General features: G+C 36.7%; 1 protein-coding gene across 8 annotated transcripts in view; it reads right to left on the bottom strand.

Moving 5' to 3' along the window:
* The window catches only part of EML5 (EMAP like 5), a 109,968-nt gene that overhangs the window by 17,305 nt on the left and 75,177 nt on the right, over nucleotides 1-17,486 (bottom strand). For 5 of the 8 annotated variants that reach the window (XM_084883710.1, XM_084883712.1, XM_084883711.1 and 2 more), the window contains 6 exons: nucleotides 11,711-11,789; nucleotides 10,768-10,897; nucleotides 9,653-9,751; nucleotides 4,957-4,977; nucleotides 1,314-1,487; nucleotides 424-632 (listed from right to left, as the gene is read on the bottom strand). In XM_084883710.1, the coding sequence (XP_084739836.1) occupies nucleotides 424-632; nucleotides 1,314-1,487; nucleotides 4,957-4,977; nucleotides 9,653-9,751; nucleotides 10,768-10,897; nucleotides 11,711-11,789 (712 nt within the window). Of the gene's footprint in view, nucleotides 1-400; nucleotides 633-1,313; nucleotides 1,488-4,956; nucleotides 4,978-9,652; nucleotides 9,752-10,767; nucleotides 10,898-11,710; nucleotides 11,790-17,486 lie in introns of those variants that run through there. The other 3 variants (XR_014794996.1, XM_084883715.1, XM_084883716.1) reach the window with 3 other exon arrangements.

The following is a 17,486-nucleotide window of genomic DNA, read 5'->3' as shown; positions in this document are numbered from 1 at the left end:
CCAACTAGGTAAGTAGCAGAAAGCTAAGATGATGGAAAGCAGAGGAAATCCCAAACCCAAGTACCACCTTTTAAACACTGGAAGATTACATTTCTTGATATATCTCTCTTTCATTCTGACAAATTTTTAGGGCCCAGGAGATTTAGGATGACAATTACAGGAATAACGAAGGCTTTTGAGAATGGAAATGGCCCAAGGATTTAAAAGTTTCATTATAGTTCTTCCTCATTAACTTTCTCACTCTCTGATTTCTGGGACTATCAGATTCTTAAAGATGAAATACATGCATGACCTGGATATATGTAATTGGATTCCAGTGCCATATAAGCACCATTAATGTGATTTATCTAAGGCAAGAAAATTCAAAGTAGTCTAGTTTAGGTAATTCAAAGTACACTACCATACGCATTTTAAGAGACATACTGCACCAAATGCAACAGCAAGCATGGTCTGCATCCGGGCATCTTCGAGTGAGCTCAGCAGCCCTTTTTTGCTAAGAAGAGCCCTTCCTGCCAGCGTCCAGAACTTCACGTGCTTCACTCCCACAGAGACAAACTGGGAATCTGAGTCTGGGCGGAATTCTGCCACAAAAATACGTTGGTTGTGACCAGCTTTGCTGGCAATTTTGGCACCTGATAAAAAAAAAAGATACGACAGAATCATGTAGGTTAATGTAAGAACTAAGCTAATTTTTATAGGATCAAACAGTTACTCAAAGTATGTAGTTCAAAAAGCAAATGATTATTTAAAAAAGTGAGAGGGTGTGTCCCTCCCACTGCTACCTAGCAACCACATGAAATTCAAATACCTATTTTTGCAAGTGATGTGTGTACAAGGAGCTTCATTATCATTGAAGGGGCATTTTATTTATTTAGTTTTGGCTTATAAAATTCATTACAACTGGATTGTTCTTACAATATAGTTCACTCCTGCGTTTCCATAGTGTAGTGGTTATCACGTTCGCCTCACAATATAGTTCACTCCCATTTTTTTATTAAGAACCTCCTAACCAAAAAAACCCCAAAAAACTAAAAAATCAGCAAAATACTTATATACATAATTTCTTACTGAAAGAAAAGAGCAGCAAACCATTTATAACGTTAACTTTATTAGTTTATGTTTTGTGAGCTTACAATTTTGTTGGGCTTTTAAAGAGGGATGTACCTACAAGAACACAAGCTGTGTGCTATGTATTGTCCAGGCTATCGTGAATAATGGTTTCAATCATCAAGTTCAGGCAAACACTAAATAGAGAATTCATGTTACCATAGTATTCTTATTTTTAAAAACCACAAAGGAAAAAAGAATCCTACCTTCCTGCCATCTCCAAATGGTAACAGTATGCTCTGGGTCCAGTCCCACAGACAGCAGGAGTTTGCCAGTGGCACTGAAGCTGACGGAGCACACGCCCTTAGAATGGTAGCATCTTAGGATAGCCAGCGTCTGCTTGTTCACGGCCTCCCAGACGTGCACTGAAGGAGCTGTAGCTAAACACAGACACAATCCAAAAGCTGTAACACACCTCTGACAAACGTTTCCATTTCTACAGCGGAAGCACACTCATCTCTGAACCCTGGAAAAATAAGTACCAAAGAAAGACTATATACTCAATTTAAAAAGGCACAACTAAGACTAAACTAAGAAAAAGGAAGATAAAGGAAAGGGGAAAATACAGAACACTTCTTCAGTCTGCTAGTATAGTCCAAATTGCATTTTTGACAAAGTAGCAGGTGGATAAGCAAATTAGGTAATGGCAACTTTAAACAACTCCTCAAAGATAATACATGTTTTGATGCACATTAAATCTTTACATGATTATGTGGAGAAATATATAAACATTACACAATTAAAGATCAGGGTATACTCAATACTTAGATTATCTCAAGGAGAGATCGAAAAGCAAACACAAATTGAGAAAAGCAACATATAAAAAACTCCTGGAAAAGATTTCAAAAAGAACTTTTTTAACTGGATATTGGGTAAAATGCTAACTCCATATCACTTTATAAGACAGTTTTGTTTTTTTAAAAACAGGATTTTATGGAAGAAATCTTTTTTTTTTACAGTTACTTTTGTTGTTATTCATCTTGCAGAGCCCATTTCTGCTGCTTAAAAAAATTTCCCAGTTCTCTCTTTTCTAAGTTAAAAAAATCACAGCTTTGTATTATTGTCCCTTTTTCATGAACTGTACCTTTAAAAAATGGTTAAGTTAATTCAGCAGCTAATTTAGTCTCAGAACTCTTAGGAAAATTAATTAAAATACTAACGTGCATTTGCTTTAAATTATAAATCTACTACAAATACTGTATTGCAAAAATAGAGAAATATTAAGACAAGCTGCTTTAAATCCATTTTGGTGCAGAAACAAACTTTGGTCTCTAAAGAAAATATTCTGATCAATGTAGACTCTATGGTATGCCAGGTATAATTTATGTTATACAATGATAAATTAAACCTGGCAGTTCCTCAAACAAAATAGTTACAATCTATTAAACCAGGGATTTAATTTTATTATCATTAAGTAGGGACTATTCAAAGATTTATGCAACTTTCTCTTAAAGTTATTCTTTATTTAATTTTTAAACTTTTTCAATTACAGTAACAAGTTTTATGTAAAAAAATCAAAACTACATGGAAATAGATACAAAGGTTTACTCTATAATAAAATACGGTATCTATGTGTAAAAAACGGACAATAATTTAAGTATTGGACTAAAATGTTCCTCATTCAATAAAATTCAAAGGATATGGGGACTGTAAACTTAATAAGCCATGTTAGGTGGTTCAAATTTAAACTGTAAATACATACCGGTAGATCAAGCTGGTTTTTTGCTAGTGATAAATATTACACGGGTCATAATGTAAAAACATTTTAATATGTTTACAAAAAGCACCTCTGGGCAATTCATATACTCTATTTGCTTAAATGTGATGAGACAGATAATGGATTTTCAAGAAACATCACTTATTTTTGTCTTAAATTTAATATGCCACAAATTACACAGTTCAATTTATCTAAAATTTAAATAGCAAATAATCTTAGATAAATTGAATTACTGAGCTTTTTAAACATTTATAAAAAATTACATGAGATGGTAAGACACTTATAGCAGAATTTATATTTTAAAATATATATAGTAAGTGTGACTATGTTATGGACTGCTCCACATTTAGATTGTTCTAAACTTATTGATGTAACAGTAAAGTTTAAATTACTAGAAATTCTCAAGGCCTAACTTTCAAAAGAAGTATTAAGTTGTGTTTATGAAATTTATTTTATTTTCTCCTATTTAGCTGTCCCTCAGTTTCCCTGGGGGATTGGTATCAAACTCCAGGGGTGTTCAAGTCCCTTATGTAAAATGGTATATAATATTTGCATACAACCTGTATTTGCCTATAGGCTATGGCAGTGTTCACTTCATTTGCACGGATTCAGCACAGTGCTCAGCATGTGGCAAATTCAAAATATTTTCTTTTGGAATTTTGGGGAGCTTTTTCTTCTGGGTATTTTTAATCTGCCGTTGATGGCCCATGGATATGGAGGGCCAACTATAATTTCAGAATGGCCATTCACTCTGCTGCCCTAACACAGATGCTTCTCCTGCTCTCTGCTTCCTATATGCCACCAGATATGAGTGCCTGTCATGAACCAGGCGTGTTACCAGGAACATCTCAGGCTTTCTAATCCCTACTTCTAGGCAGGTATGCTTTCCCATGAACTCAGGCTCAGAGAGGTTAAGTGCTTTGCCTGAGTCACACACAGCTCAGGGCAGGCAGAGCCAGCAGGAGTGCTGTAGTCAGTCCCCAGGCTCCTGTCTGATCTGTCCATCACATCAAGCTGCCTCTGGAAAAGCAATCCCACCAACCTTTCATGACCATCCTTGACTCTTGTCTCCGGTATGGAGATGCCATTGGGGTCTCCTTAAATTACAGTCAAATCACAGAACGGCGCTTTATGCCGGAGGAGGGGAAGGCAGGGAAAGAGTGACAAATCACTGGGAAATGTTTTCTTGTCAAACTGCTAATTCTTACTATATCATGTAAACTGAGAGTTGAAAAGCCTAGTTATTATATAAGGTGTCCCAAAAAAATGTAGACACACACTAAATAACTTTAAAGGCAGTGTTTATTAAAATGCATTTCATTTTCAAAATTGAGCTATCAGTTATTAAAGTGTGTGTACATTTTTTTGGAGGGGACACCCTATATTATCTAAAAACAATGAAAAGATTTTTTTATTTAATAGCTTTATAAATTCATAAGCCCATGGTGAAAATTAACAATAAAAAAGTTACTCTTAAATATTTAAATGATCTGTTGATCTGGCATGTGGAATAATTGTTGTAGTATATAAAAATAAAATTTTTAAAATTTATTTTCAGGCAATAAAATTTATTGATTTATATTTAAGATTGTGTTAAACCCTCTACTTTTAATAGCTACATGAGATTGGCAAATTAATACTTACCATGAAGAATTCTTGTGATGACTAAATAGGCTACATTTCTAGTGCTTACAACAGTGTTGGGCACACTAAAAAGGTCAAAATATAGTATTACTGTATTTTCCGGCGTATAAGATGACTTTTGAAACGAAAAAAAGTCAACCGAAAATCGGGGGCAAAAGACCAAAATTGCACAAAAATTACCTGCAGATCTTGACGGCAAAGTAAGTCTTTTCTTTGAAGTGGGGGGGTAGTCTTATATAGCGAATATAGGCCTAAACCTATGTTTTAACTGTAAAATTAGGGGGTCATCTTATACGCCGGAAAATACGGTACTTAAAAAAAATTATTATTATTACAGTTTGGGCATAATATCATGACATTAAAAGGATGTATTCTTCACTTTTAAAACATCCAAAATAGGTTCAAGTATCTCATTACTCTATAAAAATATGGACTATCATTACTAAACAGTATAACTAAAACAAAAAAAAATGATTAATTTTCCTTACGTGACATGTCTGCTGAATCACCTAAAATGGAAAAGGAGCAGAAAAAGAATTATCCATTAACAACGTAAATACTAAAAGTAAAATTCGAAAACTCAATTATAAAATAGGGGTGATTTTTATATAATTTAAATAATCAAATGTCATACAAAATTAATTTTGTGTGAAACTGAGTAAACTGTAAGTGAAACCAATAATTTAAATTATACATACATATTAACATTCTATATATATGACCTTTCAAACTTCAGATTAATATTTTCTTTGTATTTGGTAAGCTAAATAAAATTTTAACAACTTTGAAAATAATAATATGATTTAAATTGATATGTTCCTCATTTTGTTTTACGAAACGAACTGTTAATAGACCCTTTAAGGTTAGAATGCATTTTTACTTGAAGGGAAGAATTAGATCTAAACCTGAGAGAAACGATGGTTAAAAAAGTTACCAATAACTCACGGCCATAACCATGCTCTTTTTTTTTTTTTTTTTTAACTAAAAATTTTCTGTATGAGTAAAAGGTTACCAATACAGAAAACATGAAAGCCTGGGCTCGTTACGTTTGTGGTAGAAATACCTATTACCAAACATTTCAGAAGCAGTAATTTTTAGCAAAAAAAGGAGTAAAAACAGGAATCCTTTCAAGGCAGATGATGGCTTTGGGAGAGCCTTATATCCCTGTGAAATAATGATTTCAAGGACGTATTATGATGCAGGCCCAGGGTGTGCTGCCATGGAATGTGGGAGAAAAGAGAAAACCGTAGCTGACTGCTGAACAGCGGCACAGGAAACACACTGTCAGTGGGGAACTGCTCTGAAGGAAACCAAACGGGAGGGACTGACACCGAGCCCCAGGAAGCATGGCGGGAACCCGGGGCACTCTGTTTGGGAGTTGGGCTGGGCCCCGACTATCTGCAGGACCTGAGACAAGAGCACAAATAAAGACCTAAACATCACAGGCCTGAATATTTTCAACTTATCAATCATGATAAAATTATTAACTGAAATGTTTCATCTTCCTATCTTGACAAGTACCCCCCTATAACAACTTGGAAGACGTGGTTCAATGTCAGAACTCCTTAGAACCTGGGCAGCATGAGACAGCCTTAGCCTGTCCCTTTCTCTTCCCATCCCAGCTTTACCCCCCTCCCAGGAGCATGGAAGCTCATGGATCGTCCTCCAGCCTGCACCGCAGAGCCCCTCCGCCACCTCCCACTGCACGCTGCCCCTTGGGCTCTTACTGGTTGTGCAATCTACGACTGGGAGCTTGGACTTGGAGAAGAGGCTTAGACAGGCCCACAAGCAGGTTTAGGACCATTTGATAGAGAATTCTGGGTTTCCACATATCACAGTCCATGGAAAGCAACCCCATTGCTCTCCTTTTACTCTGACTATGAAATGTAGTTAAAGGATGTTTAAAGTGAGCCGTCTTAGAGGCTAGATAAAACTAGATTAGACTCAGGGAGATTATGACAGTTCTCTCCAAATAGTGGAAGAAACTATCATGGGAAACTGGCTGTTCTAGCCCTAGTTGGTTTAGCTCAGTGGACAGAGCATCGGCCTGCAGACTGAAGGGTCCCAGGATCAATTCCCAGTAGGGGGCATGCAGGAGGCAACAAATCAATGATTCTCTCTCATCATTGATGTTTCTACCTCTCTCTCCCTTCCTCTTTGAAATCAATAAAAATATTTTTTTAAAAGAAATTAGCTGTTCTAGGTGCCTCAAGAAGGAGGACCAATGAGCTGCAGTTAAACAGACAGATTTGTGTTGTGTATAAAATAAAGAAGCACTTTATAACAGAGCTTCCCAAGGGGAGGTTACACTGTTTTGTTAAGCAGTAAGTAATGGTGGGGTTTAAGCATATGTAGGCAGACCCTTCATCAGAGATGTTACAGAGGCCATTCAAACATCTAATGACAGACTAGATAAAATGATCTTATTTGTCTCTGGGATTCCAAGATTCCAGTCAAGAAAAAAAGAAAAGCTTGAATGTAATAGGGTAAAATATGAAAAAAGCAAAGTATTTCGATTTCTCTATGATCTATATGATTTCCAACAAATACAACATAAACATTATAGGCAGTGTTCTCTGCTTTGCAGGTGCTAAAAACAAGCTTGGCAGGCAAAGTAACTACTGATTCAGTTCTCTTTAGGTTCAGAAGAAAAAAGTCCCTCATTCTTTGGTCTCTCTGGAATCTTTCTTGCACTTAACTAGTCATCAGTAAAGAACTTTTGTTAAGGGTTTTGTGGGAGGGTACAAGTGGGGGCAAGGCTCAGGCTACTCTGCACTGCCTGGACTTAAAGGAGAGGGGAGGCGGTAACTAGTCATTCCACATTCCCTGTAGTGTTGCTATTTATTTATTTATATTTATATTTTTTAAATATATTTTATTGATTTTTCACAGAGAGGAAGAGAGAGGGATAGAGAGCTAGAAACATCGATGAGAGAGAAACATGGATCAGCTGCCTCCTGCACACCCCCTATTGGGGATGTGCCCGCAACCAAGGTACATGCCCTTAACTGGAATCGAACCCAGGACCTTTCAGTCTGCAAGCCGACGCTCTATCCACTGAGCCAAACCGTTTTCGGCTAGTGTTGCCTTTTAAAGAGTACAAATCTCAAGTCATTATGATGTGTATCTGAAGCTAACATAGTGTTATATGCCAATTATTTGTCAATTTTTTTTAAAAAAAGGATAAGAAGTAGACGAGAGTTAAATTTTGTGGAAGATTAACTTGTGATCACATTACTTAATCAAAAGAGAAAACTAGAACACTAATTAATATGTTAAAGTTGCTTAACAGAGGGAGAGAAGAGGAAAGAAAAAGAGAAGGAGCAACACTGGAAAATGAAAGGAACATGCCTTCCAGAATTTTATTCACAAAATGTAAATTCCACTTTTTAAATTGTGAACAGTTTTCTTTTGTAAGCTTCTTGTATCCCCACAACCTAGAACAATACCTTGAACATGCTCAATAAACTTGTTGGATAAATAAATCTGCTCAGTCAAAATTAACCGAGCAATAAAAAAGTAAGTATATGCCAAGAGGCACTGAACTAGGTTCTTTTTTTTTTTTTAATTTTTTAAAAAAAATATTTTATTAATTTCTTACAGAGAGGAAGTGAGAGGGATAGAGAGCCAGAAACATCAATGAGAGAGAAACATCGACCAGCCACCTCCTGCACATCCCCTATAGGGGATGTGCCCGCAGCCAACGTACATGCCCTTGACCGGAATCGAACTCAGGACCTTTCAGTCCGCAGACCAACGCTCTACCACTGAGCCAAACCGGTTTCGGCTGAACTAGGTTCTTTGGTGACCAAAATGGCAATAACATGGCCTCTCATTCCTCAGGCAGAGTAAAAACAAAATTCAGTTTCAAAACACTTAACAGAAAAAGGGGTTAGACCTATCTCTACTATAAAAACCCAGGGGCCCTGACACCATAATGACCAAACCCGTGCAGGTGCAGATTTCCGCACTGGGCTTCTAGTGTATTTATATTCCAAGATTAGAATATTTTGTATATGATTGGTGAAATATTACTTTACTTTCTTTTCAAAAGTAGAAAATTTTACCGATAGAAAGAATACAAGGGTCTTTGTGGCATCACTGTAGAACTAAGCAACCCAGAAAGTTAGTATTTAACTGATCAATTTAGTACCTGTATGAAGACATTAAAGGCATAAATCATCTTAAGAAGAAAGACACTTGGAACACCTGAAAAGCTGGCTTAGCAACTGAGGCCGAGACCCAACAACCTCAGGGTTCCAATCATTTCTAAAAACTATGCCAGGTTGTGAAGATCTGACTGACAGATTCTATTATGCAGAATTCACAGTGATCACGGATTGATTGGTAGATATGTCTTAACTAGACCTGCTATCCTGGTTGCTGGGGATGGGTTTTGCTGGTAGGGTTACGGTCTTTGCATAAGTTTATAGTTCCACCGATTTAGAGACAGCAGTATAGGTGATGATTTAGAAACAGCTGGCAAATTAGGTCAATTCCAAGGAGAGAGAAAGGCAGCGGGATTTGCCAGCACAGAGCAGACGTGGCTTCTCTTTAATCACCCTGCCGTAGCAGAGGCTCTGCCCCCTCAGCTAGTTATGTCCTGGCTCCCCTTCGTTACTGTGTCTTCCTCAAATTCTTCCTTCCTGCTCTACATGCTAGTAAATTAAACCTTCTTGCTGACCTGAAGTTTCTGCTAACGGACTAAATCCAACTATTTCAACCAACATAAAATAGCTTATTCTTAATTGTGAACTGTTTGAATCAACTCAGATAACTGAAGTGAAAGAAAGATACCTAGAAATAAATAATATGGTCAAACCAGGTGTGTGCTTTATGTGCAAATAATTTAAAAAAAAATATATATTTTACTGATTTTTTACAGAGAGGAAGGGAGAGAGATAGTTAGAAACATCGATGAGAGAGAAACATCGAGCAGCTGCCTCCTGCACACTCCCCACTGGAGATGTGCCTACAGCCAAGATACATGCCCTTGACCGGAATCAAACCTGGGACTTTTCAGTCCGCAGATCGATGCTCTAATCCACTGAGCCAAACCGGTTTCGGCTGTGCAAATAATTTTTGAAAAATAAACAAGGTATTTTAATTTTTTCCTTAGGATACTAAATTAATTTGAGCAAGACAATCACTTAAAATTGTTTCTTTTAAAATATACAAACATACCTACTTGGCCAGTTGCTACTACATTGATGAATTTGGGGTGCTGATTTACAGTGAGGCACAGAATATCATCATTATGCTCCTGATAAAAACTCTGAGTCCCTATAAAAAAATAATTGGAGAATTAAATGTTAAAACTTTAAAGTGTAACAGCCAACTGCACTTATCCACAGCAATAAACTGCTCTGTAAAACTTACTTCTTCTTGAACACATATTTTTGAGCACTTAATATGTGCACATCATCATGAAGATGGAAAAATGACCCAGAAACCTTTAAAGGGATAGAGGCCTGAAAGGCATAAACCGATGTGATACGGGCTGAAGACACAAGTGCCACAGAGTCAAAGACCAAACGCTGTGGGGTTCACAGCGGAGAAGTCTTCTGATCCGGGCGGATTCCGGGAATGTGAAGGTGGGTGGGGAGGGCATTCCAGGCGGGAGAATACTTGAAGCAAAGGCACAAGGCAGGAAGGGATTGAGTGAGCACACAAAGGACTCACTTGGCTGAAGTGCAGGGTCATAAAAAGAAAAGTGAGAAATACGATTGGAGGCAAATTGGAACTAGAATCATAGAAGAATTTGAATGCCATTCTACTGAATTTCATGTTCTATAATCGGCGGGAGGTACTGAAGAATTTTACTTATTTACTTATTTATTTAATTTACTTTACTTCAGAGAGAGTGGGAGGAGGGGAGAGGGGGAGAAAGAAATACGCCAATGGAAGTTAAATGTTGGCTTTCCAAAGCCTCAGTATGAACATCACCCACCTCATCCCCATCCCCAGCAACCAGCTCACCCAGCATGCTACTTTCAGTCACCATCAGAGACAACTATCCAAACCATCAACAGAAAAGTTACAATGGTTTCAACATACAGTAAACCTTCGCTGGGAGACCTATGCACACTTTGGTATATGAAACCCGTTTCTGCTCCTATGCTCTATTAAAGACTGTAAATTTGGTTACTTGAAATATTAGTAGGAAGTGCTACAGTATGAAGTATATTCTGGGCTCAGGCATTTTAATTACTTAAAGTTCCAACAAAGAATTTTAGGATGCTAAATTTAAAAATCTTAAATTTAAGAGAAAGGAGGGATGGGGAATCAGGGTGTCCTACCTGTAGCAACGTTGTGCAGAATTCCGATGGATGCAGTGTGATAAATTATATCATCACCATCATTTAAGTAGTGAACATTATTCCTACAGTCTCTGCCTCGATAGCCAAAAACAAGCTCCAACATGAGGTCCTGTAACAATGATAAAACCATAATATGAGTCCTCATGTCTAAATATTCATTTTTTTTAACTGTGTACAGTATTGGTATCTTCAGACAAAATAAAGGATGCATTTCTGATGTTTTACAAACTGCAAACACAAAATTAAAGTAGATATACTTCTTTATGTAACCTGTTTTGGACAGCTAAAACACACATTCTATCTTTCCCACATAAAGTTGTAAAAGCGAAAAGGAAAGCAGGATTCCAAGAATTTTGTTTCTTAAAAGACTTTATGGCTCATCGACGTTTCTAATTCTCTATCCCTCTCAATTCCTCTCTGTGTAAAATCATTAAAATATATTTTTTAAAAAAAGACTTTATGGGTTAAACATGAAGGTACTTCTGCCAAAAGATGAATATTCCGATTTGTGTTCATGAGTCAAAACCATAGTTATTCTGACTATTATAACTCAGTAGAAATTAGGTCCCACGGGTGCACTTTTGAGCATGGGAACAGTACAGTGACACTGTGCACCAGGGCAGGCACCTCCCTGAGGACTTCTGCTCTCAGTGACCTGGGCCCATTTGGGTAGCGAGTACGACAATGGCCCTCCCACAGCCTTATTTTCGACCCACGTAGCCCGGATGGCTTGTTGCTGCTGCTACTGGCATTACGAAATGCCGAGGATGTCAATCTAAAGCTCAGCCTTGACATGTAAGCAATCAATTTTTTTTACAACCAAACAAAAATGATTACCCAGTATGTTTATTTTCATTAAAACTAAGATTTAGGTATTTTACAAAAAGAAAGCAGAATGAACTAGAGAATGAGTTTTCCTCACCTCGATGGGTCTCTTTTTCTTGCCCACGTTGTTGGTCTGGAGTTTCTCTGGCTGTGGCGGGGCCCTGCTCACGGGGGGCCTGAAACAGGGAAGTGGGGTGAGGAAAGGCAGCTACGGGCACCTTCATGGAGAGACATGTCTAGCACAAGCCCCATCTGTGTGCGCACTAGACTGTGCCCTCTCTATCTTGATATCTTCTAAAACAACGGAAGGTATTCGACCTTTCATTCATTTTACTTTTAATTTCTTTAGTGCAGGTTTCATAATGTAAATACTATATAGCAGACTGCTTATAAAACTATACAAATGTTAGTTTTATATATTCAAAGCCTGGATTACTGCTCTAAAGTATCTATCACAGTATTTTATACGTGGCACGTATTCAATAGGTTCCTCTTGAACTGAATTTTGAAAATATTTCTATGAATTTTCTATTGGCAAACAGAAATCACGCCTGAGTTCCAATCTGTGCTCTTACCTGCCACTCCATGCCTACCTTCCCTCCCTCTTACAGCCCCTAGCAGGGCCGTGGCATCCCATCAGTCCGGCAGGACACGTTATAATGCAAAGCACATAAATCATACCACACTCTATAAAAGGTGACGCTGTTACTACTGCCTCCAACTCCTTCTCTCCTCTTCTCCTCACTGTTTACTAAAGTCTAACCAACTTCACTACACAGCAGCTCTCCAAAATCTAGCTCCCTCTTCTCGGTTTCCACTGCTAGTTCAGGGCGATTTGTAATGTCCCATCAGGTGTATAGAGTTCACATTTGATTCCTTTAAAAGTAGAGGCTCTTTCCTAAAATTCTTTTTAAAATAAAATTTAAAAACTCCTCATCATTTAGTTTTAACTGATAGAATCATTATTCAAAGGTTTAATAACCTGAACACTGAATCTAAATGAATCATGCATCAACTCCCCCCTCCAAATTTTAAGCTAATATTCATTTAAAAAATGTTTTTATTGATTTAGAGAGAAAGGAAGGGAAGGGATAGAGAGATAGAAACAGTGATCCACTGCCTCCTGCATGCCCCCTATTGGGGATTGAGCCCACAGCCAGGCATGTGCCCTGACTGGAAATCAAACCTGTGACCTCTTGGTTCATGGTTTGACACTCAACCACTGAGCCACTTCTGCTGGGCTAATTTTTACAACAAAATCAGGAAATGATACAAATTAACTTTCCTCTGAAAAATTCCAATATTTATAAATAAGTCCATAAAAATAAAGGCATAATAACATTTGTATTTTCTTTTTCTTTTTTTAAAAAAATATATTTTATTGATTTTTAACAGAGAGAAAGGGAGAGAGATAGCTAGAAATGCCAATGAGAGAGAAACATCGACCAGCTGCCTCTTGCACACCCCCTACGGGGGATGTGCCCGCAACCAAGGTACATGCCCTTGACCGGAATCGAACCTGGGACCTTTCAGTCCGCAGACTGATGCTCTACCACTGAGCCAAACCGGCTTTGGCTAACATTTGTATTTTCAAAATTGATCCTAAAAAGTAAATGAAGTGTTATGTCTTGAACACTTATTATAATAAAAGCATAATATGCTAATTAGACCAGAAAGCCATGGCAGGCAGGGGCCAAGGCAGAGGCAGCCACCAAGGGCAGCTGCAGGCGGCAGGGGCCGAGCCCCTTGCACAAATTTTGTGCATCAGGCCTCTAGTGTGATATAAAAGAGTGTGCATGGTCAACAGCTGATGTAGAAGTGGCATAAAAATTAAATGTACTCACAAAACTATATAAAGAGCCTTTCAAATTATCACAACAATTTTGATTTCAAACCTTTTCCATATAATTTAAAAATATATGTATATTTTATAGTAAATATAACTGAAATGTATAATGTTTAACTCAAAATATTTGTGCTAGGATCATTTCAATAAAGGACAACAGCCTTGGTTGGCTCTGCATCCAAGTCATTTTGTTGAACTTGATTTGATGTTATCATTTGATAGCTGTAATTTTTATTTATATAATCCCATGTAACATGTAAGTATACTTTAAACTCTGTAAAAACAATTCATATAAGATACATTATCGCTTAAAATTACACAGCTGGTAATATTATACTAGTTAAATGGACAATGTTTCAGAGAAGTAGTTAATGTGTAAATCCAATAATTAAGATGCTGTTCATTTCAGAAATACTCATTTCAAAGGAAAAAATATAAACTGATTAGAAGTAAAGAACACCAAGTAACATAGCTCATTAATGGGAAACATAAAAGAAGATAAAAATACAAAATTAGGCCTCATAAGACATAGCAAAGAAAGAGGATTACCTGGAACCTCTTTTCAGCAGCAGATAAAAAGGGGAAAAGATTACAACACAGATTTAATTTACAACACTAGTAAAATACTTCCTGTAATAAAATATATTTTTTTTTTACAACTTTAATGAAGATAAGCTATACTGTGTATTTTAAAGGCCTGTTTTTATTTATTACTGCATATTAGAAAAGACTTAAGTTACTCCATTAATGGCATGGAAATAAGAAAGGTGAAGGAGAAAAATAAATGAGAATTCAACATTTTCTGTTATAAATTTTAAAACTTGCAAAAAACAGATAATTCCTGTTGTCTGCAAATGAAGGAGCACCCAATATTTGAATTTCTATGCAATTTCATTTAAAAAATCCTTTTTCCATCCTTATCTTCCAGCATTTTCCTAATGCTACCTTAAAAAAAAAAAAACTTCTAAAGTAGCCTTTAGCACAAATGGTTTGGAGACATTTTCATCTCAGTATAAGTAGCTACAGAAGTACCCCAGAGTCCTTGCACATAATTTTATCAAACATACAAATACATTCACTGCCCTATGTCAATGTTTTTTTAAAATTCATGGAGACATTAAATATGCATGAAATGACCTTTATAGGTTTATAAACTTTTTCCACTGATAAAAATGTATGGCGAACAGATTGTTTTTATCAGTCTCTGAAACTTAAGGGAAAATGGAAACTATCTTGAGTAGGAGTCTATGAAAAGTCATTTAAAACCAATGATAATAATCAAGACTCTCATAACAATACCCACATACTGTATTTATAAAATGCAACAGTTTTGTAGGATTTGTCCTGTTTCATTTTCTGATTCTTTCCTGACAAATGTAGTTCAATGTTTTATAGGGGGAAAATATACCTTAAGTAACTATAAAGACCAAAACAGAAGAGTCAATTTTTGAGTAAAGTATTTTCTATAATAAAATACTGACCTTACTATCCCTTGCCTTCAAAAGGAGCAAAAGGAAAAAAGGAGGAGACATATGAAAACTGATCATGAATAAAATGTACCAGTTTTGTAAGCAGAGAAAAGACAAATATCAAACATTTCACTGATAATAAATTACTTAAATACATAAGATTTGTTTCAAAAATAGTTAGATCAAAAGAATAACAAAATTATTCAAGTCATTTAGGTAAAATACCCCACAAAGTATCAGGCAATTATAGCAGTTATCAAATTGTCACCAGCAACATTTTCCTTTTAAGTGAATAAGCTATTTGACAAGCATTTGTTTTAACTGTCAAGTGTCTTATTTCACATTTGACAACATGCATTTTATTTAAAATATGAAAATAATTATACACACTATTTTCTCTCCTCATAATTATATTCAAAGTTGGTAAAAAGAAATATTTCTTCATTTTATTTTCTTGGATCCTTTTATTTCATGAAAATGAAGACTCCTAACTATGAATCACATTACCGGCTTCTTCTGCCTCAACATTTTCAGAAGAATTTAGTAGAGCTGAATTATGATTTGACAACAAGGTGTGAAATAATTTCAAAATAATTTTTAAAACATTAGCTGTAAAAAATGCAAGCTAACAGCAAAGATTATAATCATGACTGTCAAATACTCTCCATGAGCACTAAGGCAGGGGTCTTCAAACTACGGCCCGCGGGCCACATGCAGCCCCCAGGGGAGTCTGATCCTGCCCGCCAGGTTTTTTGGGCAGTGAGCGCAGCCAAGGTGTTACAGTAGGAATTAGTAGTTCATATAGTCCGGCCCTCCAGCTCTCTTAGGGACCGTGATCTGGCCCCCACTTTAAAAAGTTTGAGGACCCCTGCACTAAGGTATTTTCACCTGTCAGAACTTGGGTCACTTCAGCAATGAGGAAGAAAATTAAAGTGTTTTACCATAAAAGATGGCCTACATATTAAAATTAGGTCACACTTTCTGACATACTAAATTTATCTGATAAATATTTTTCTTTAAAAGACTTAAGAAAGCCGAAACCGGTTTGGCTCAGTGGATAGAGCGTCAGCCTGCAGACTGAAAGGTCCCAGGTTTGATTCCGGTCAAGGGCATGTACCTTGGTTGTGGGCACATCCCCAGTAGGGGGTGTGCAAGAGGCAGCTGATCGATGATTCTCTCTCATCGATGTTTCTAACTCTCTATCCCTCTCTCTTCCTCTCTATAAAAAAATCAATAAAATATATTTTAAAAAAATAATAATAAAAAATAAATAAATAAAAGACTTAAGAAAATGTCAAGTTCCTTTTCCCTTATGAAACACTTTTCATGGTTCATGACCTGGGTGATATACTTTCCTTTAAATAATATTAAACACTATATTGCAAATATTCTAATTAGGAACATCCACATTTGCATATGTAAATATACTGCTTTAATTAATTAATGTATAGGCAGTATTCATTACTTTGTGAATAATTAATTTCATAGAATGTTTCAGTATTAACCAAGGTACTCCTCAGGTTACTTTGCATTTCATTCCATTGGTAAAGACCTACTATCTAAATTCTTTCATTTAAACCATAAATCAGAAGTCATTTTACCTCTGAGGAAACTGCGGCTCAGAGAGGATGAACAATTTTACAAGGTTCATATTTATCATTTACACAACTGGTAAATGATAAAATGAGTATTTTAACCCATTGTCTGAATTCAAACCCCATGCCGTTTGCCTCCTACCCAGCTGCTTCAACCTTAAATCCTGTGCAAGTATTCAGATTAGGGTTTGGCAGGCTTTTTTGAAACATATCTGTAACTTCATACTTTGCCTCTTTATACGTGATGACAATGCTGATGACTAGCCATTAGGTGACTCCTCACTGCTACCCTGTTTCCCCAAAAATAAGACAGTGTCTTATATTAATTTTTTTCTCCCAAAGTTGCGCTAGGTCTCATTTTCAGGGGATGTCTTATCTTTCCATGCGCTAGGTCTTATTTTCGGGGAAACCTGGTATTATCTGATGTATACCATCATCAACAGGGGCACATGGAACAGCTGTGGAGCCATCACCACCACAACATTCCACCCAGAACCTCCTGGGAACTTTGGGTGATTGTTCTAGTTCTGCCCTCTTCTCCATCACCATCATGCATCCACCCTTCTGACATCATCCTTTCCCCTGTTCTTAAACCCTTAGGTGTAAACGCCATTCCCTCTGCCAGTGCTTTCTTCTGATATAATTCCTACGAGCTGAGCTCCAATGCTCTTCAGCACTAGCCTCACCAACTATACGTTCACTTGACTTCCACACATTCTGTTCATTGTGAATGCATTCCCTGACTTTAACTCCCCTGTCAAATACTCTTACTAACTTCTTTAAAAAAAAAAAAAGTGTGTGTGTGTGTAAATATATATATATATATATATATATATATATATTATTGATTTTTTACAGAGAGGAAGGGAGAGAGATAGAGAGCTAGAAATATCGATGAGAGAGGAACATCGACCAGCTGCCTCCTGCACACCCCCTTCTGGGGATGTGCCCGCAACCAATGTA

Source organism: Pipistrellus hanaki, assembly GCF_964339955.1.
Source record: "Pipistrellus hanaki genome assembly, chromosome: 1".
NCBI lineage: Eukaryota > Metazoa > Chordata > Mammalia > Chiroptera > Vespertilionidae > Pipistrellus > Pipistrellus hanaki.
This window is presented reverse-complemented; position numbering and strand designations above follow the sequence as displayed.